Source organism: the organism of the source record quoted next, unplaced genomic scaffold, assembly GCF_019419815.1.
Source record: "Pyrus x bretschneideri cultivar Hongxiangsu unplaced genomic scaffold, Pyrus_bretschneideri_v1 Contig78, whole genome shotgun sequence".
NCBI classification, from domain to species: domain Eukaryota; kingdom Viridiplantae; phylum Streptophyta; class Magnoliopsida; order Rosales; family Rosaceae; genus Pyrus; species Pyrus x bretschneideri.
The window spans coordinates 1,834,760-1,857,683 of NW_025999818.1; the positions used below are offsets into that span (position 1 = coordinate 1,834,760).

Genomic DNA, 22,924 nt, shown 5'->3' on the forward strand with positions numbered 1-22,924 from the left:
TTCATTTGTTTTATAGGATTTAACCCCGTTGAGCCTTGTGTAGCCTACTTTCTTTGTTAACCCACATTATCTTCACCTAGCCTAGATTAGGACCATCCGTACCCTTGTTCTTGAAGCATAGTAAGCATGAATGAATTCCCTTTAATTAATGTGTGCAGAAAATAAGTGTGGGGGAAAGTGTATTCATGTGAGTTTTTGTGCCATAGGCACGGTAAGAAAAAAAGAAAGAAAAAGAAAAAAAAAAATGGAAAAAGAGTTGAAAATAGTTGAAAAGTATTGGTTGTTGAAGTAAGGGCCCAAAACAATGAATTAGGCCCTAAGAGTTGTTTGAATCTCCCCTATTTGTTTAAAAGTTGATTTCTGCATTCTAAGGGAATTCTAGGTCTTAATTTCATTACTTTACTTATTATTGCTTAAAGAACGTTTGTTATTCCTTACCTTCCCTTGTTAGCCAAAACCCCAAGCCCCGTTACAACCCTTGACTTCTATCTTGAGTGTTGTGCATTTCAAATGTGGAGTTTGAATTTGGTATGAGCATATGGTGTCACTGGTTCTCGCATCTAAGTAGTAGCATCCCATTCATGAGATCATATCCATACACGTTTAATTACTCCCGAAATTGCTTTCTTTGTATAACGTATGTGAGTACTAGTCTTTCATGTTTACATCAATCTTCTCACATATAACTAGTGTAGGGTGTGTAGTCAGAAAATTTGAGTGAAAATTGAGTGCATAACGAGTGAGGAATTGAGGGAATTCTCTAAGGCATGTTACTACATTCAAAATATGTTTTAATTGATTAAATGCGAACTAGTGAATGGTGACTATGATTAAGTATGTGCTTGAGGGAAAGGAAGACTAAAAGCCATGTGAGTAATGAATTTTGCATGTCATGTTTCATTGGAAATCCCTGAGGCGAACGTTGGAAGGTTTAGTTTTTGGTTTTGGTTAGTTTGTTTCGTTTTGTTTTCTTTCTTTTGTTTGTTTTGCTCGAGGACTAGCAAAAGCTAAGTGTGGGGGAATTTGATAGGAGCATATTTATGCGCCTTAGTTAGCTAGTTCTTATGCATTTTTGTTATGTTTTATTCGTTAAAGTAGTCTTTTAAGATACTTTCATGTGTTTTCAGGTTTAAAGGACATATTACATGAAATGATGCAATTGGGAGCTTTTGGAGCAAAACTGAGCTGGAATGTGGTGTATGCAAATGGAGCACGAGGAATGAACGAGGTTGAAGGTCAAAGGAGCTTAAGAAATGAAGAAATGAAAGTGAAGAGCAAGGAAGTCGGAATTGGTAACCAAAGTTTCTAAAGTTGGAAGTTTCTATTCTTGGAGGTTTCCATTGTCGTGAGTTTCTATTCTTGGCTTTGGGCTTTTAGATGACCTAAACCCTAACTCTTTGTGGACCCTAAGCCTATGCCGCACCTAAACCCTAACCTTAGCCCATTTTAGAGCCATTGCCGTGGGCTTTAGCCCAAGTCCTTTCCCTTGCCATGCAAGGGGAGGCATTTTAGGCCCAAATCCATGCATTAAGCCCTTCACCCTAATTGGCCCAAATCCATGCATTAAGCCCTTCACCCTAATTCTTCCTCCTAATTAGTGCATCCCACCATTCCATTCCATAATTTCCATTAGTGCATCCCACCATTCCATTCACACTTAAATGCCCATTATCCCATTTTTTTTAGCTTTTAATTCCACACCATCCCATTATCCTTTACATCCACTAAACCATGCATCCACATTCACCTAAATAAACCCTAAATTACATCCACTAAACCATCCATCCACCATAATTCCCACCATCCACACCTTTTCCCATCCACCAAATACCTTAAACAAACATCCATTAACACCCATTCTCTTCCTATAAATACCCATTCATTCCATTCACCAAATCATCTCATATTTTCCATTTCCTCCATTTCCACTCCATTCAACACTTCCATCCCCCCAACCAACTATCCCTAGACCTTATGCTACAATAAAGAGGAAGATAAGAGGGCCTAAACGTTCATACAATTCAAGATTGAGTTGTTGGAATGTTTAGGCGTTTCTTTGATTTCAATGTTTAATTTCAATTCTCTTTGTTTTGTACGTATGAGGAAATAAACCCCCTTTAGCTAGGGGGTGATTCGAAACTATGTTTATGTTTGTAATATGATTTGATTACTTTTAATTACGTTTCATAAGTTGTGAATTCAATTTGTTTAACTGTTTAATTGATAACCTATTTATGTATGTTTATTAAGAATGAACGCTTAATTTTCATGCATGAATTTGACGCTAGAATATAAGTGAGTTTCACGTAATAGTTATGAACTTATATTCACAAGTAGTGGAGGTTGCTTATAAACAATCGTGTTAAACATATTCTTGGCATAAGTTTCATGCAATCATAGTAACGAATGCCTCGTCAACACTTATAGTTTTCATGATGCTTAATGATTCTTGCTTGTATCTCTATTATGCAATTCATGTAGGGAACTTGTGAGGAATGCTTTGGATTGTCGTATGCAATCATCCAATTCATTAACTTAAGGAAAACTTGACGGTTAATTTAAGCGGACCTAATTAACCCGGGGCGTTGAGAATTCATGGTTTATTGAAAAGCAATTAGACATCGTTTTGTATGCAAGTATAACATATGTGGAGATGAACCCCTTAGCTAGCTTCCCATCCATTCAATTCCGTCAAATCCATATTTACAATTTGTTTTATTTTCAAGTTTCCATTTTTAGTTTAAAGTCGTCCAAATCCAATCCCCCTTTACTTTATTGTTCAATTTAGTTAGAAATCAATTTAGTTTGTGTTTTTAAAGCATTTTGAGTCTTTTGGTTTGTCTTAGTGTTTTAACGTTTAGTTTCACATTCTTTGAGTCTAGTTTAGTGTTTTATCTTGTTTTTACGTTTTTGAGTCAGTTTCCAAGAGATTAACAATCCCTCCTAATCCCCGGTCCAGAACGATCCCTACTTATACTTATACTACAATTGACAAAAAAGAGGGTTTAATTTGTGTGCGTATAAATCTCGCATCATATATATGAAGAAAAAAAAAAGGATAAGGTTGCAGATATTGCCAATTGGTTAAAAATCTACTAAATAATCTATCAACAAAATTTGTAGTTTCAGATAATGACATGTGTATGACGAAATTAGTTAAAAATCATATCCAAGATTAAAAATAAAATTATTTTTTATTATTTTATAAAACTAATAATAATATTTTTATACTAATAGGCTGGGCTATTCAATTTAGAAGTGGAGATGAGATTGTACAGTTACTGTTTACTAAATACAATAATTGCTTGCTCAACAGTCTCGACAATAATCACTTGGCAATTTGGTAGGCTCAAGTTGCTCTTAGCTTTTGGAAAGGGATCCTCTTCGGATCCCTTCGACCTAATCCTCCTCATCAAACAATCTGGGCCGTTGAAATTTGATATAACAGCTAAAGTTATTATAACTTTTAAAGTGGACCTGTGTTTTTAGCCGTTAAATCAAATTTCAAGAGCCCGAATTGTTTGATGAGGAGGATTAGGTGAAAGGGATTGGAAGAGGATCCCTTTCCTTAGCTTTTGTCAAAGATTATTTCTTAATTTAACTAATAAGAACATTCCAAACCGTTAAATTGATTTAAGATGAATTGCATTGAATATATGGTTGGATCCAAGGCAACATAATGCTTAAGCGATGGTGCTTTTTCTAGGCTCAAACACTAGTTTGGTATTGCTTAATTATTTTTTTTTAAAGGCAACTTCTTAAAAAAGTTAGGATTAAAATTGTGTTTCGTAAAAAAAAAAAAAATGTGTATTTTCAAAATCATGGGTCTAAAACAACACAAAGAAAAAGCATCAATACTTATCTTGTCCCAAATAAAAAAGATAAATGAAATTGGATGCAATCATTAATAACAACTCAAATGCACCGAATTCTATCTGAATTTCAAAGTTCAAATGGTTTCGGCGAGAGAACAAGAAGGATGAGTGACCTCTGTGAGAAGTCATCGTGTGCTTTCCTCTGTCTTGTGAAAACACATGTCCCACCCACATGAACACAACACGTTACTCTTTTTCGCAAATCACAAATTAACACAAGCATAAATAATGCATCAACTTATGTAAATATAGAAGATTTATGCACATTCGTCAAACTGGTTATTGTTAAATGAATAAGAATGGATATAAAATTTAAAATAACGAGCCAAATATTCAAAGTTGCAGAATTTCCATGAAATTCACTTTGGTTTGAAATTTTTGGAGTACGATTTTCTTCCCTTTTATTCTCATCCCCTTCCTTCCCCCTCCTCTCACAATTTTTACTCTCTCTCTCTCTCTCTCTCTCTCTCTCTCTCTATAAAAAAATCAATATAAGATGTTAATGTGGCTTAATCATAAACGTTTAAATACAAGGGGAGGGAAAACCAGTGAAAGCTGGGTCAGATTGTGTGACTACCATCCATCATTCATGTAAATATCAAATGCTACTGGTACAACCCCGATAATTAATTAAATCCTAATGACACTAACACATAATTAGTGTAGGATTAGCAATCAAATGAAGCCCTCATGCAACTATAAATGCCATGGCACCTGTGCCTAGCTAGGATAAGTAGCTACTTAACAATGGATGAAGTCAATCCATCATACATTCTATACATCAGAGGAATACAGGCCTACAAACGTAATCACCGAAGGCGAAGGAATCCCGTTGATCGATCTCTCTCCGATAACCATCCGGGAAAGGTGGGCCGGTTCAAACCATAAGGTTGTGGAAGAGCTTGCTGCTAAGATAGGGGAGGGCTTGCAGGACCTGGGGATTCTTCACGGTGATCAACCATGGCGTGCCTTCAGATATTCAGAGAAAAATTAACAGTTTGACAAGAAACACGGCTTCTACATGCCGATGACTGACTACTAGATTGTTGCTTAACCTAAAGATTTCAAATGCTCCAATTTCACCAGTCATTGAAATAAAACAGCTTCAGCTCCGCGAGATGCTTCAAGTTACCAAGTAAGACATTGTAGTTCTACACTTCTTATCTACGCACTAACAACCGGAACTTTAAATTATTGAGCTAAGAAATTACAAACGAGAAACCGCTGGCTGAATATGAGGCTTCATACAGGCGAATCATGCATGAACTCTGTCTACAATGGCCTTTCAATCCGATGGCATTTTCTTGCTCGTTAATAAAATGACACGAACATTTTCTAAGATTCTCCTTATACTGGAAGAACACATACTCATTTCTACGTACTGCAAAATTTCATTAGCAGAGGACTCGTATATTTACGCATACAAACTATTCTGATGTTGCTTGCTTGTCAAGGAAGAATATATACAACACTAACATCTAGAGTGATAACTTACAGAAGGCAAAGGGTGCAAACTCTGGAATGACCTGTTGGCGTGGTCTGCCCCCGACCTCTCAACTAGTCTGAATTTTAAGTTCGAGATGTTGCTGTTTTCAAGCACCGAAGTGCAGCAGTATAACTCAAAATAAAATAGAATCATAGCTCATTTAGTTTCTTTTGTCTTCGAGTTCTTCTAGCCACCTGAAAAGAGTAAGCAAACAGAAACAGTGAAATAAGTAACCAGGGATATGTTAAACACAAACATGCAAGGGACAACGTCTTCTTGGGCTGGCAGTTTTGTAAGCAAATTTGGAATTTCTGTCTTCCTAGATTGATGAATTAAATTGTGCAAAACGTGTAGACGCTCATGTGAATTTACTAAAAGCCTATGATCAAAGCCAACGATTCAACGCTGTGCCTATACAGTTTGTTGTTTGGATTCAATATTTATTAAATAGGACAGGAAAGAAAATCAAGGTGTTTCACTCCCCAGTAGAAGTCAGAGAAACACTTATTGAAGAATTATGGAAGACATTTAGATGAAGATCTTAGCTTGTAACAGTTTCACAAATATGGGAAGAAAATAAGATTCTTTTTAGGCTATGTAATTCACTTGGAGTTTATTGTTCCCAAACAGTATAAAGCAAAAGAGAATATAGTTCTTGACATTTATCGGGAGAATTTGACTCGGGAGTTGCATTATCTATATAAATATCGAAGAAATAAAGAGACAAAGCTCCATGCAAGGCAATTATTCGACCTGACATGTCAAAACATAAGAGCAAAATGAAATGATAATACCAAAAAATAAAATGCAAGCCTTACAGCATCCTCATTTGCATCAGTAACTTCTGATGCTGAGGTGTCCACAAAAGCTTTTTTCCCCAGCTTTCGTTTCTGCTACATCCAAAACTACAGTGTAAGCATAAAATCATTGGAACAGTACGACAAACTCAAATTACCACAATTCATGAGCACACACTGCAGGCACAAAAAGGCACAATAACTTTCATGCTATAGTTGAATGTTGTCAAATGGCATTTACTCCTGGGTGATTCCAGACTTCAAGCATGCATTGGAAACTTTAATGAATGATGCATCAAGTAAATATGAAACCAGCTAAAATATATATCCATAATACATAAGTATATAATGCACATAGAACATAAATCCATTCCAAGCTTGCATCGTATAAGCACACATCCTTTAAAGAAACAATGTAGATTGTTACCCACTATCAGTGTTGCATCAGACTGGGTGTGGTGATACAGATCTAGTTTTTGACTAAAACTAACTATATGGAGACAGAAATGGAATTTCATTCAAGTCCACTTAAGCTTTCAACAATATAGACACTTTTTGTTTGATGGGGCCTTGGTGTCCCCCTTCCTAGGGGACAGTATAGCCACCTTTTTAACGAACAGTAAATGTCAAACAACTTAAACTTAAGTTAACATTTGCAAGCTAATAAAACATTCATGGTATTTCACTCTTACCCTTTCCTCCCGTGAACCATCACTTATAGTTTCCCAGCTCTCACTTTCCAAGCATACTAATTGAACATCCCCGCTACTATCACATGTGATCTGCCAATGAAAAAATGGGAAATTAATCACAATAATTCAGATCAAGCAGCATGGCGATGGCTTTGATAAATACACAATGAATCCAGCTTACAAATTTACAATACTTTAAAGATGAAATAAAGGCAATGCATATTATTCTCTAAAAATTTTCCACATAATTTACTGAATGATCGAAATAGTTGTTTAAAAATGGAACTAAAAAAATATAGTCATGTTTATTCACCTTGTATGTATTGTTTTGAGCATTATAACCATCCACTGTACCTGAATAAAAACTGGAAAACAAAAACAAATATTGTTATAAAGAAGGGCTACAACGATGCTGAAAAATCATCTCCTAGATTGGGGAGATGCTCACCATTTATCTACAGGAGACAAAAATTTGATTCTTTGCCCAATCAATGCCTCAGCCTTCTTACTAATTTCCTACATAAGTAATTATAAAATATTTCTCAGGACACCGTAATGTCAAAAATGCAATACAATTTCAAGGGCATTCTCAGAGAGAGCTTATTCTTACCTTTAAGCTGCAAGGACCCTTTAGATTTGATCTGGGGTCATTGGAATGTTCCACATTAATGCTTCTTTTCACATTAACATTTCCCATCAATGGAATGGTATTTTTTTTAATATTCTGGACAGTGGCATTTGATCCACCGACTGTAGCCACAGAATCACAAGATGAAAGTATTTCTTTTTCCAAAGTAATCTCAGATTTTTTAGATAAATCATTCTGGTAACCAATATCAGAATCACTTGGAGAGAGATCTCGTTTTCTTCTACATCCTCCTGTACTGGTGCCTTGTTTCACAGCCTTTCGGGGTTCAGCTGCCCCATCATTGCACAAATTAACTATCTTGGAAGATGTTACGATATGTTTGCTCTCCTTGACAACACCAGATTGTGTGATATCCTCTTGACATTTACGCCCCCGTCTAGGAAGAGCACTGGCAGGCTGAAATGCGAATAAAGATTTCTAACAAGATGGTAATAGGAAGAAAATACCATTAAGACAATCATGCGGGCAATATAACTAAAGCTGTAAAGAAACATTGGAGATACGTACCAAAGAGATATTTGATTTAAATATGTCAACTACTCTTTTGAAAAAGTACTCATCAAAACATGATTGAGTGAGGCATCTTGAATTGGACTGCAGAAAACAAATAATCAAAACGTAAAATGATGTGGAACTTTTAACTAGAAATTTAAATTTCTTCCAGCCAAAAGATAAAGAACAGAATACCAAATCTTATTAAAAATTGCTCATCACTTTTATACGAGATACTTACTTTATATAAGGATGATGGTAGAAATATTTTCCCAGGAGCATGTAATAAGGAGAGGCCATTATGATTTGTTAACGTCACAAAAGAATGCCCAATTTCTGCCAGAATATGCAGCTTCTGCATCATAAGAAAAACCTCCTTTCCTCAATTATAAAACATAAACATAAGGTGAGATAGGAGAAGGATCTTCTGAAGGGAAAACTCTTACGCCAGTTAATTCAGTGTCTATAGCATCCTCAGCTCTCTTAATTGCACGAAAAATGCAAATCAAATACAAGACAGAATCCTTGGTAACATCCAGAGCCCCATCAGCATTACTAGCATTGACTAAAGCCTGCAATAAAGCTAACAGTGGACTGCAAAGAGAAACATAATCCAAAGTTTGTTACCATAGCTGCATTCATATTCAGTACTAGGCAATCTCCAATGTGATTAAGTTAACCGGATATATTTATATACCCGCAAAACTGAGCATATGCTTTTTCATCTTGACAGTCTTCAGGTGGGAAGCCAGTATCATGAGCAAGAATATGGATCAAGAACACCACTATGTATGCTGGAAAATCAGTGTTTAATCCTTCTTGGACTCCAGAGATTTGACGCACTTGAGCTTCTCTACTGTAATCCTTGACAAATTCTGCAATATATTTTAAAGACTAAAATAAACGGTATCAGCATACATTCATTGATCAAGTCTACAGAAATAACTCATAGATATATGACATTTAGCATACATCATCCTGCAGATCCTTGAGGCAATCTGAGGTGGCCATTGCGAAAGCACATGCATATCTGCTAGGTATAACATGCTCCTTCAGTAATTTGTGAGTTTTATCAAGAAATGATCTTCTCACCAATGGAGAATCATCCTGAAATGTGTGAGGAAAAAAATGAACATGAAAATATAAATAAGTGGCAATTCAGGAGTGCCAATGAAATAAAATTTGAAGAAACTGAAGAGTATATAAACAGGAAGGGATGCAAACAACTAACTGGACTAAGCATTAACTGGTGATTGATACCAGATACAAAACACATCTATTGCATAGTTCTCAATGTCATCTAATATTTATCTTTTATAAATTTTATCAAGTGCATTTCTTTTACCATTTGTCAATCAATCTATGAATGGAACAACTCACTGGAAGACTCGGTGAATATTATTAAGTTAGTGACAGATGCATTTATACTTTAGCTATAACTAATTATGAGCTGCAGGGACCAGAATCTCAAATTCCATCAGGATTGAGGAATATGTTTTCATTAGTTTTACAGGAAGAAATGAAGCTGTAACAAGGAGTCCACATGAGTGAAACATACAAAAGATTGTGTTCCAAAAGTGAACGTTACTCCCATTTCAAGTTACAAACTTTAGTAAGCAAGAGAACAGGTAACCGAGAAAAATGAAGGGCAACACTAGGATACATAAATGAAAACCAATCAGAAATACCTTTGCCATTAAAATTGTGAAGTGAAAGATCTCTGGAGAAATATGGAAATCCCATCTTCGAGCAAGCCGGAGAACAGACTTTGCAGCAGCTAATCTAATACAAGCCTTATCACTTTCACTGCTTTACAGAACAAGTGAAACCAAATGAGTGGTGTCCAAAAATACTTTTGATATGCAAGTAAAAAGTATAACATAATTCAATGAACATAAAGATTTTAAAAGCACAACTAAAGGTTGAAAAAGACTTTTTAAACTCTAAAACACCTCAAATTTTAGGTCTTGAGTACTTGTTTGGTAGGATGATTTTTAAAACTTAAAGACTCAAAACCAAATTAAAAACTTGCCTAGTTGAAAACATCAAAAGTGAGTTTTTAGAGTTTTTAAACTCATGTCCAATGCTTTCTCTATCTCCGAATATTTTATGTGCACATCTTTTCTCTTTCCTATCTTTCTCTCTCCTCCGACACTTTCTTATCTCTCTCTCTCTCTCTGGATTTCCATGTCCAGTTGTTGTTATCGACTCCACTGTAAGATGAGGTTTTTTTATAATTGTTAGATTTTAAAACAATTTTGAATCTCATACCAAAGGAGCTTTTGAGTCTTAAGGAAAATTGTTCTTAAGAGATGTTTTTAAAAAAGGCTACGAGAATGATGAATTTTTTTTTAATAGGATACCAAACGGGCCCTTAAAATTGTAGCCTTTTTATTCAGTTGTTTGTTGGCTCATTATTGCCATTCAGCATAATGAACAACAATCACAAACTCACAGCAAAAGGCTACACAAATAGTTAAGAATCTCATCTCTGAACATGAATCGACAAAATTTCGTCAGTTTCTAAAGTACCCTTCCTCCCAAATTAACATAAGACTGGGTAAAAAAAAGTAACAGTAAACTTAACCACTCATTCTTCTGAAAACAAAACCACATTTTTAATTGCTTCATTCAAACACCATAGGGATTCTAGTCAAAAGCTGAGATAATATCAAAGCACGTCAAGTATAAGCTAGAAGTAAAAAAGAAAACTCAGCGCAAAGCAGAGATATAAATAATTAAATGATTTAGTCAGTTTTACCTTCTTTAATTTGGCTTGAACCATAATGAAGAATTAATCCCATATAAAAATTACGGAAGAGGTGAGCTCAGACTTATAAATTTTCTATTTCAAGGAGTCTGAAATCATACCATGAGGTGATACCCTCAGCAGTTTCTCCCTTTTGCAGCATTGTTGACAAAATGTCCCAGAGCTCATCAATTTGCCGTTTGGTGTTGTCCTCAAGCTCATTAATTTGCTGTTTGGTGTGAGTTCCCCTGTGTGGCAAGAAGCTCTTGACAAGTGTTTTCAGGCCATATATCTGCAAAATAAATGATTAAACCAGAGGAACCATGGAAATATCTGTAAGAAATGAACAATTTCTATACAGTAATTCTCAAAGTTTTATAATCATCATTGGTGATTTTGGACCCTTTGGTGGGTTGATCCTTGCATAGACAGAGCACTTCTTTCACATGAGCCCGTAACAACACTTCTAATTCATTAACCTAACTAATACATACAGGCTACGTGCAAACTATAACAGTGCCAAAGATTTTAACCAAAAAAAAAAGTATCCAATCTGTAAACCAAAGCTTTTAGTAACTAAATGGTGTAATGACATACTTTCTCCTCTTTCATGGTACGGTAACATTTCAGCAAAAATTTAAATTGATTAATTCCTATGAAAAAAGAAGGAAATTTTTCGTGGAGAGCAACTCAATTTCACTGAATTGTCAACTGTTTCATCAAATCCCACTCACAGCTCAACTGAACTCAAGTTTTTTCTAATACAAAAAGCCATGACCAAAAATTTTTCTAGCCTTCACTGCATAGAATATTTGTTCTCTCACATTAATTGATTTTTTTAAGCATATAGCATTGCAAATTAATCAATGTATTACAAGGCTCCGCGCAGACGAGGCGTTCCATGGATAGCCCCGCCTAGGCGTGAGGCTGAGGCTTCGCCTCATGGGACCTAAATTTTTTAATATATACAATATATATGTATATATATAATAATAATAATGATATAATATAGTATATTACTTCGTAAAACAATTAATCAACAATCAAACAAGCAATCAAGATCAAATTGAGATTAGAATACTAAAAAACTTGAATTTTGAAACAAATTGTGGTGGTGTGGAGAACTTGAAACAAATTGAGGTATGAGATTGGAGTAAAATTGAAATTATGGGATTGGGATTGAAAATTTAGGGTTTGAGGAATTGGGTGAAAGCAGAGAGAATCGGGAATTGGGTGGTGAAATATAGCAGAGAAAATCGGGTATTGGGTTGGGAAGAAGAATGGACCTACTGTGATTATGAAAAATAAATAAAAAATTAGACTTGGCCAAAACAACGTCGTTTTGGGCCAAGCCATTTTAAAATAAATTAAAAGACTGCCAAAACGGCGTCGTTTTGGTCCAAGTCTTTAGAAATAATAAAATACCCTTCTTCCTAGCGTGGTCGTCTTCTTCATGAAGACGCCGCTGCAACACACCAGAGCAGAGGTTTTCAGAAAATTTCAAATTTCAAGCAAGAATTTGGATCACTTAAGGGTACTGGGAACGGGCAGTCAACGCCTCAGGCACACCTCGGCCGCCTAGGCACGCCGTAACGAAGCCTAGGCGAGTTTCTGCCCTACTCCCCGAAAACACAGGTGAAATTGCTGCCCTCCCCCCCCCCCCCCCCCACAAAAAAAGGGCGCCTCTAAGGCCACCTAGGCATGCCCCGAGGTGTGTCTTTTAAAACACTGAAATCAATCATGTATAACGTGCTTTTCAATGGTATAGTATATTAGCAGAATTCAAGAAGGTAAAATAGGCACATCTTCCCTGTACACTAGACAGAAAATCCAAACTTTGATGGTAAACACCATTCACAGCTGAACAAAAATACTAATACAAGTGAAAAAAAATGTTCCCATCCAGAACGTACCTTTAATTTGCAAGAATCACTAGACCCGGACGCATCATCACAGGAGTCTATAAAATCTGAAGAGTTCACCTACACGGAAGAAGTTAACGTAATATACTCACAATTTTCAACAAATACTTGAAGCAAATAAATATTCTACAACATCTGCGACCCTTGTTTAGGGAAAATAAAATATCTATATTCAAAACCAACTACATTCTGGCATGCCAAAATTCAAAGAAAGTGTTCATATTTATCTAACGGTTGATGTGAATTACTTGGAATATTTTTTGATATATATAATGGGTGATCTCTCCAACTTGGCTTTGGAATGTTGAAACAGAATGCTGTGCAAGACACCCCAAGGACTGTAACACTGTTGGTATGTTCTGCCCAACTAGTAGAGAATCCACAAGTTCCTAGACATATTGAACAAAAGTTGATTCAGTACGGATAACTCAGCATTATTTGAGAATACATGCAAGTTATGACATTGTAAAATATGACAATTCCGAAATTCTTAGGGTTATTCAGATGTACAGCAAACAAATACTGCGTCTCACTAATACATCCATATATAACCCAGTGGCAGATTTGGGTCCCATATGAGGGTGAACTTAAACAATGATAAGACTATAAATAGAATAAAAATGCATACAGTACACACACGCACATGCACACACACGTGGATATAAAAAAATGGTAACGCAATACAGTTAACAACTTATTAGGAGGCAAATGAACGCCATAAAGTGTATTAAAAATATAAATATGACTATCTATAGAACATAGTATGTGTGAGGCTGAAAGATACATAACCATAAGTAAGGATAAACAAACCTAAAACGCTAAAAATCAAGCTAAGCATACCTTACATAGATCTTGGAAAATCAATTGCTTTGAATGATCAGCTAAAGCAGCAATTGCTGAAACAGCATATTTTGACTGAACGCGAGTCCCCTCCAGACAAACCCTCTTCAGAAAGGGGTAGATTTCACTTCAACAAAAGAAGAAAAAGTTGAAGCCACTCCCAAAACATTTGGATAAAACAGGTTTAGATTTCAAAAGGCTTAATATTTAACAAAAGGAATGGAGAGGAAGGACACTCTTTCTCATTTAACTGTTGCCAAAAGAAATATTCCATGTGTAAGCAAATACCAAAGGTTAGAAGCACAAATAGCATAATATGCATATTAAAGTTTGGGGTATCTTAACCATTTACCGCTGCATGTGTAAGGAATAGTTAATCACACCCATTAGAAAAATTGGGAGACTTGACTTTCAGAATCCATGCACATGTTACAGAATAAAAATCATTGATTTGAGCTCTTTTATAATTTTTATGGATTGTGTGCACCATGCACAAGCTCTTTTTAATATTTATTTAACAAAAACAGTTCTGACAAAGAAGAAACATCCAAACTTGAATGACAGAACAAATTAACATCAGAAATAAGATATGAAAAAATAAAAAAAGGACATCCTTCACAATACAGTCTCCATTGGAACATAAAACTCCATCCTGCTCAAAATGTACAAGAATCAGAAAGACTGCAGAAATTACCTGAGTTTAACAAATATGTGAGGGCCTGCTTTGGCTAAAACTTCAATCAACTTATCATTAATTGGGTCCGTCTCCTTTAATAACTTCTGAAGTTGCACTTCTGAACCTCTTAAGAGAGTTGGGAAAAAGCTGGTGATTGACTGAACCAGAAAACAATTAAAAGACAATTTCAATCAGTGAAGAGACAAAAATATTCCCCAAGATACTTAGATAGTACTTGCTCACACATCCAAACTTGTTTCTCCTAGTCTTATATTATATAAAACATAGATACAAGATTGAACTCATTAAGAGAAGGCAAATGCTAATACACTATATACGCTAAAAAAAAAAAAAAAAAAAAAAATATAATATCTCATCTGCTTATGGAAAGCTAACCTAATCTCTCAAGCTTTATCCCAACAGAAATGCAAGAAACCAATTTAGGCCAATATAAGTTAAACGAAAAGGCAACATACTGATACTACCAATGCCAATATAAGTTAAACAACATACTACCAAACGACAACATTACAACAACAACAACAACAACAAAGCCTTTTCCCACTAAGTGGGGTCGGCTATATGAATCCTAGTACTCTAAGTCTTTTCTTAGAGTCTCTTCCAAAGTTTTCCTCGGTCTTCCTCTACCCCTTCGGCCCTGGACCTCTGTCCCGTAGTCGCATCTTCTAACCGGAGCGTCAGTAGGCCTTCTTTGCACATGTCCAAACCACCATAACCGATTTTCTCTCATCTTCCTTCAATTTCGGCTACTCCTACTTTACCTTTGATATCCTCATTCCTAATCTTATCCTTTCTCGTGTGCCCACACATCCAACAAAGCATCCTCATCTCCGCTACACCCATTTTATGTATGTGTTGATGTTTCACCGCCCAACTTTCCGTGCCATTCAGCATCGCCGGCCTTATTGCCGTCCTATAAACTCATTCTAAGACCTGACACTTGTAAGTCGTACAATTCAGTTCAGTCCATAAATTGAACCATGCTATAAATGCTATATGTGCTTTCCATATTGTTGCTTGTCAACCACAACAAGGGTAATCATGGCCAATGCTCAAGTTTACACACTAAAGTTGTGTTTTGTGTTTGCCAATTGTAAGTGTTAACACAAGCACATGAACCCTTCATGGTCTTTCTCTCGTATGGTTAGCTTTTGTCTTTTTGAGCACATGAACTTAATCTAACTTTGTTCACATTCAAAATTTTTACGCTTCTGCTGAGGGAAAGTATTATTTAGATCCACTAAGCAAAACAGATAGAAAAAAACCTTCTTACCAGCAGAAGTCTGACAGAAGAAGCCTCCAAGTTTGTCTTTCCAGGACTGTTACCGGATAGATCATCTAGAATACAGCAAACATGCGCTGCACTGAATATATTGTAAGAGCATTTTGAGGAAAGTGTTCGTAAAAACTCAAAATTCTGATGTTTCCCGCCAATCATATTCAGAAATTTGTCCTGAAAATAAGAAATGAATAAGTAGACAACACAATTTTTAATGAAGAAAAAAAACAGAGAAAAGTAAATTATAATTTTGTTACTATCAGGTATCTTAATCATACAAAAGAAAAATCACCAATAAAAAAGGAGACCATTGTTTGACACCACCTCATAATTAACCAAACTGAAATGCAACTTGCCCTTCCACATTATAAAACAACTCCCATAAAATGCAAGGAGTCAAACTATCTATTCAAGAAAACAAAAAGTTGACCTCGCTTGACCTAACTTTATTCACCCCAAGACTTTTCATGGGCCTAATCCTTTTAACATCCATTCAAATGCTTCATCTCAACCCCAGGGGCATGTCAGTCCTCATACTGGTGAAAGCTCAAATTAAGAGAACCTCTACAAATTATAAGTGCAAATTGTGTATAGCACAAGTGGTCTTCGTGTAATTGTGGCTATCACCAGAGAATTCAATAATGTGTTTCTGGGTTTCCGAAGAAGTTTTGGATGACTCCACATTACCATATTTACATTATTAAACAAAAAAAGCAATTAAGCCTTATCTCAGAACTGGAATCATCCACATACACCTTGACCTGCCTCGTCACAACATGATTCAGATTTTAAAGTTTCATGCCTTACAAGCACTGTTTACAATTTACCCCAACTCCACAAAAAATTACCAATATAAGACGGAATATGCCTATTCAACTGTTTTGCTTCATCCAATCACACATGTTCTAAGATCTTATATTTTACTGTTTAATTAACGAGTGAATAGGGAATACACGTTTTTGCCTCCCCATATATCATGAAACACTTACAATTAAAAGGCAAGTTTCATTGAACTTAAAGCTCTGCTTTTCAATGTATATTGACTAACCAATTCAGTGACTCAGACAATCTTCAATCAAGAAAATCCAACTGAGATAGACAACAAATGCCATAAAGAACCTTTATTAGGAATTAATTTCTTTACCTATTTTGAGCAATGAAATCATACAATGTTTATAAGAGAAAACATGCATGTTACCTTTTCAATGTAAGTCAACCAGATTCAAAATTAATGAGCTACGGATACACAAAAAGAAATAATTAGCTTCGAAATCTATGTTTACCGCATTGGAAATGAGAAATCAGATTATTAATTGTTAGCCACTGATCTGTTTATCTGCCTATATACATACCAATATATATTTACATATATATATATATATATTTGCAACAAAGTCATATATGTGGGTTCCATACAAACAAAGTACTGTATGCACACAAATAAGTACATGCATGTTCCCAACAATCATGCACGTGCGGAAGTGGCTCAAAGAGGAAGAAGGGCATTCATGGGATCATTTAATTAAAAGTAAAGGTTAAATAAACGCACTCTGCTTGCACGGGCTTCTTTAAATTTCAGGTCATCCAATAGCAGAGCCAGTGAATTAAAAATGTTATTATCTTTCATTTGGTTAAATTTTTCAAAGCACTCTTCTGCTCTTGAAGGGTCTGCAAAGGAGACTGCCATTTTTGAGAACTGAACTTTATATCTCTTCTGCATCTCTTCTGAATTACTCCCCTGCAACATCAAGTTAATTGCTTCAATTATTCAAAACTATTAAAGTGTAGCCAAGACGTGAAAAGCTGCCATTCATTGCCTGTATACACCAGGAAACTTATACAACTTTCTTCAACAACAACAACAACAACAAAGCCTTATCCCACTAAGTGGGGTCATCCAATTAATGAGTGGTAAATTTAAGTGGGGCCATACAACTTTCTTCAATGAGTAATAAATTTAAGAAAATGAATTATTAACAAAGCATAGAGCACACTAAATAAATTTCTGATCAGCTGAAAATTATAAGGAATATTCACAAAGTCTATTACATAGCATTAGTCACATGCACAGTGATGTATGCTGAAAGCTTTGAAAATTTGGTGCAGTAATTTATCTCAAAGGAAGCATAACATCCACTAGTTATTGATTTTTCCGGGGAAAAAAAAATTTCACGATAATGATAAGCCACATTTTAGGCCTCTAGAATAAGTCTGAACAAATTCATTGAAATGCAACAGTTACCACGCTCTGATACTTGTTTGAGCACTAGGACAAATATTCAGTACTAAAAATATACAAAATTACGTCTAAACAAGAAAATGTGGAGAAAAAAAATTCTTCCAAATGGAATACTCATAGAGGGAAGCAATTGCTTTTATCACCAGCATAACAACTATATACATTCAACAGTTTCGTAAGAACATGTTTCAATACCAAGATTTGTTTACTTTTGGATTTTAATAAGCATCCGGCCTCAAGCAATCTCTATTCACATAAAGGACCTTAAATATACTGTAAATTCATAATAGTGTTCACAAACTAAAATTGTCCAGAAACTAACAGTTGAAAATATTAATTAAGCATGCTTTTCCAAAAACTCACATAAATTAGTTCAAGGACCACACGGCATCTCGATAATGGATAGTGCACAATATATTCACTAGCTATATACAAGTCATGTTTAGCAAGCACGAGATTCAATTACTGTACCTTCTCTTTCTTTCGATTGGCTAAATAAGTTTGCATCTCACTTTGCAACCTACAGAACATTTGTACATTGTAAAGAAAGAGGACATTCACCTTAACCACAGCAAGAGCAAGTTAGTGATAAATACCTTTGTTTCTGGGATAAAATAGAGTTCAAAGCCTTTATATGAAGTGGGGTGAAAAGAGAAAACAAGTGGATCCAGTGCCTTGTAATTTCATGAACTGAAAGACCAGCTGGAAATAGATCTTCTGCAAGAACAAGCTCCATATTTTGGGACCTGAAGTAAAACAATAAGGAATGAGAGTCAAATACAACATTGTACAGCATTGACTTTATTCTAAAAAGCTATAACATGTGAGAAAACAAACCTGAAATCCATACAATCTTTATCAAAGCATAGCATCAATATTTTACAAGGAATCTGTTCAAAGTGGTCACTGATTGTCAAAGAGCCTTTAAAGCATTTGTTACAATAATCTCGATATACTTCCATCAACTTCTGCAAAGCTTTCTTTCTAACTGGGTATCTGCAAATAATGCAACCAATTATCAATACAAGACAGCAAGTGTAACCTGGCGAACCAAAACTATTTGTTATAGAAATACCTTCTTATCCCTAAGTCTTTCAGTGGTCTGAGATATTATTTTGGGAGGAAAGCATCTCATATTAGAAATGGCAAGATCACAGGCAACAATCACTGCCTGTGTTCTCACCCTATCATCAAAATCTAGTAGCCGACTTTCAAGGGCAGCTGTTTAGAGCAACAAACAAGTAAAACTAAGATTCCAAGAATTACACAACCATAACTCGTATAGGAAATAGAAAATGTTTCGTAACTTACGGAGAATTTCTTGTGATTCTGCCCCAGAGGGGTTGGTCATGTAGCAAACTTTAGCACATTGCAGAGCACTAACCCTAACATCCGCAGATTTATCTGAAAATCTTTTCAAAAACTCAACAAAGAGGTCATGATACCTTTGTGCAATATGGTGATCAGGCAGTGTGAAAAGTTTTCCAATTAAATTAACGGCTTTTAGTCGGACATCAACCTGATCAGTCTATAGAAAAGAAAAAAAAAATCAGAGTCAAGTGATATTTAATGATTTAGGTAACGAGCATAAAAGGAACTTAAAGAGAAATCGAAACCTATGCCAGGAGATGAAATGATTAAATCAATCTAAAATGAATTAAAACAAGAAGACATACCAGTAACTCTTGAGTCAAATTTGGCATGACAGCAAGAAGCATCTGAGGAGCACACCCAAAAATTTTAAAAATGATTTCATGGTAAAATTCCTTGAGCTCACTCCCATCAGCATCTCCATCCAAAATACAAGATGTCAGAAACCCACAAACAAAGGACTCAAGTTTGTCTGCGCATGTTTGGATCACAGAAACTGCAAGCTGAGAAGAAGCAGAATCTGCATCCTGTGAAACAAAATATAAGAAAAAAACACTACTTCTGAGTTAATTAAGCTAAATATTGATATCGGGCATTAGCAGATAAGAAGCACTACTCCATTTATTTCACCAAAAGATAATTTGTAGTAAAACTAATTTACAATGTAAAACAATTTACATGAAAAATGGGAATTTTCATTGCAATTTACTTTTGTTTGGGTATCAGACTTGAAAACGCCCATTTCATTACAAATTCCTCAGTTAAAATACCTATTTTTGTCCAGAAAGGCAACCAGAAGCATTCCAAACAGTATACAAAATCACACATTCACCAGTAGTTGATACTCATTTTTTCTTTCAGGTTGGAGACCCAAATTAAAAACGATTAATCGATGATCTCACAAGCAACTAGTACAGGAAGAAACAGATTCCAATTCCATAAGATCTTAGTCTAATGCGTCTAATAGTTCAACGATAATAAGGTCCAACCCAGTGAATGTACAAGCCCCATATACACTCAGAAGTTTTATCCTCTATTAAATAACCTGCTTCCATCATTTACTACTTTAGCAATCACTCCATGTTTATAACATGCTACCTTTTTCAGCTTTTACAGCAGAACAAAAGAAATATCACGTATTTGACCAGAAAACAATGCATAAGGCATTTTCCCTAGCACCAACAACCAGACTATGATAAGTGGATGCAACATTTTAAAGGCCATGCTAACACAATCCCACATGCTACCTCGTATCAGTGAAAATAAATAAACATGCATCAGAAAAAGCTCATATTATAACAAGCATTGGTTTGCCAACCGCTCTACTTAACATTGGTGAACACTATTTTGATATCAAAAACATGTAGAACTAGTTTATCATACAAAGAAATGTTTCTACAAACATTTGAAGCACACACTATCTAAAGCACACACTATCTAACACTCGCCTTTGCCTCCTTCACAAGATTTCGTAGAACCACATCCAAAAGTGGCTGAGAAGCTTCCTCGTTTAGTATATGAACCATTATAGACAAAATATCATTCATCAAACTCTGCTGATGATGTTGCCTACAGGGGGAAAATGCAAGCCATTATTATTGATGTCATCATAGTTAAGCCCAAACTTTCAATACATTAAAACATAACAAATTGCTCTTAATCAATTCAGAGACAATATAATCTCAGATACTTAACTTGGTAAAACATAAAAGTAGAGCATGTTCTAGCCATCTAAGTTGCAGTCATTTATAACTTTTCTTTATTCCACGAAAGTGGATATCTAGTCGTAGAATGTAACAGGATAAGCATTGATTCCTCCAGAATTAGCAATTACGGAGCGCCCAAAACATAAAAGAGTAGAATGGAAAGTCAAATACTAAAAACGAAGGATCGTTACCTCACAACAGAGAAGAAGACATTGAACATTTCGAGAACTAGATCATTGCAGTCAACATCCAACATGATCACACAACATTTACATCGCGCAACAGTCTCTACTATTTTGGCCCTCCTCGAAAAGAGCGGGCTCTCCATATCAGCTAGCTCGACGAACGTGCTGATAATGAGTTTAAAAATGTTCTGAAACAAAATAGGAGTGTAAGCGTCTTTCAAATGATGAGTACACAGTGTAATCAAACATGGTCAAACACACACACATACCCTTAGATATTTGTCCGCAAAAGGGGGTTCGGGTGCCATAGCCCGAAACATTTCAGTTACACAGATGGCCACAAGAAGCCTGACGTCCTTATCCCTATGCTGAAGCAAGCCATGCACAATAGCTTCTCTCAGGGGCTCCAACTTCTTACAAGCTTCAGCCGAAGAAGCCTGTTCTAACTGCGACAAAGCACTTGCAGCTTGCTGCAAATCGAAGCGTACAAATTACAAAACAAGCAAAACCACAAAGATCAACTGAAATCACTACCCCGACGAAATGAACTAACTCAAAACACAAAAGTCCACATTAAACAAAAACCCACAATTCCATTTCAAACATAAAATTATAAAAACGATTCGAACACGAAAAATTGCTCACTCGGAGAGATTTGACGATGAAGTCCTTGTTTGGGCGCGTTTGGCGGCGGAGGTGGGTGCCGATTTCGGATACGAGTTGCAGCGCGGACTCAGCCATTGGGGCAGTGAATCGGATAGAAACCCTAACTCAGCGGAGGACGGTTTTGCCGGTGGTGCAGCGGGCGGACATTCGATCGACGGCGTAAACCGTGATTGCGGGCCTCGAGGGAGCACGAGAGCTTGACGAGTGTGACAAGAAAGTGGACTTCGGAGATTTGAGTGGGGAGGGCTAATTGCTGAGAGGCTCCCGCCTTTGGTGCGCGTTGAGAGAACGCGCCTTGTTGTGGGAGTGGTATGGGAATTTGGGCTGGGGATATTTACCAGCCGAATAAAAAATGGTTAGCTTTTGGGGTTTAAGTTAGTGTTTGGCACGTGGATAAAACGGAACGCACCTTGTCGCATGTTTGTTGCGTCGAATTCTTTGGGACGCACTGTCCTGTGCAACGAATTTTGATTAAATTTCCGTTCCACTTTCTTCCTGAAACGAACTCGTTCCACCACATAGAACAGAAAATTATAAAATTTTAAGACAAAAATGCCCCTTGTCTTTTTTAATATTTACACCATCTAAATTATAAAACAAACCCTAAGGATGCGTTTGTTGCACCGAACTATCTCAGACTACACTAACTGCAGGGACAAAGATGGACTGGCTTAAACTAGACTGAACTAGACTAATTTAGTGAAACATTTGGTGCAGTGTCAGACTAAGAAGCAGGACAATGAAAACAATAGCGTCACCAGTTTGATGTTTGCTCATACTAGGACTACATTATTGTTCTATTTTAATTATTTTTCATAAAGATATTATTAAAATTAATAATATTGGATGAGAGTGAGACTCAATAAAAATACAAAAACCAAATTTTCTTGCCAACGAAAGAAACATACATGATTCAAGAGTAGTATTGTTCCAAACATGAATATAACAAAGTGTTCTCCCAACAATCGACAGGATTCAAGACGTTTTTCTTAATTATTCACCTTTGGTTTAAAGTTGTAGATTAAAGTTAAAGGTATTTGAGTAGAACGAAAATTGATGTCTAACAAGTTCAGTTTTTTACTCAATTATGGAATAATTACTTGGAATTGCTCTTGTATGTATATGCCAATTTTAGTCTATACCATAACAATTGCATTCAATCCCAAGACCACAATGATGCGAGGCAAAAAACCAAACCCAATTAGAAATGAATCCACCCTACACATCATTACTTGAAAGAAATAGTTCTCTGACAAGTTATCATTTTGTTTACATGCTT

At 35.8% G+C, this 22,924-nt stretch overlaps 1 protein-coding gene across 1 annotated transcript; it reads right to left on the reverse strand.

Annotated features, from left to right (window-relative positions):
- Nucleotides 1-5,246: 5,246 nt before the first annotated feature.
- LOC103953157 (sister chromatid cohesion protein PDS5 homolog B) lies at nt 5,247-21,828 on the reverse strand. Its single transcript, XM_048575139.1, is given in 29 exon segments — nt 5,247-5,555; nt 6,180-6,266; nt 6,851-6,940; nt 7,164-7,215; nt 7,299-7,366; nt 7,461-7,895; nt 8,007-8,093; nt 8,233-8,346; nt 8,438-8,585; nt 8,689-8,885; nt 8,964-9,098; nt 9,680-9,800; nt 10,863-11,032; nt 12,654-12,722; nt 12,911-13,051; nt 13,503-13,629; nt 14,197-14,336; nt 15,473-15,652; nt 17,028-17,216; nt 18,189-18,237; nt 18,314-18,463; nt 18,555-18,710; nt 18,791-18,938; nt 19,029-19,245; nt 19,394-19,615; nt 20,537-20,657; nt 20,986-21,167; nt 21,249-21,449; nt 21,625-21,828. Coding segments are annotated over 29 exon segments (4,137 nt in total). The 5' UTR covers nt 21,721-21,828; the 3' UTR covers nt 5,247-5,510.
- Nucleotides 21,829-22,924: the final 1,096 nt, after the last annotated feature.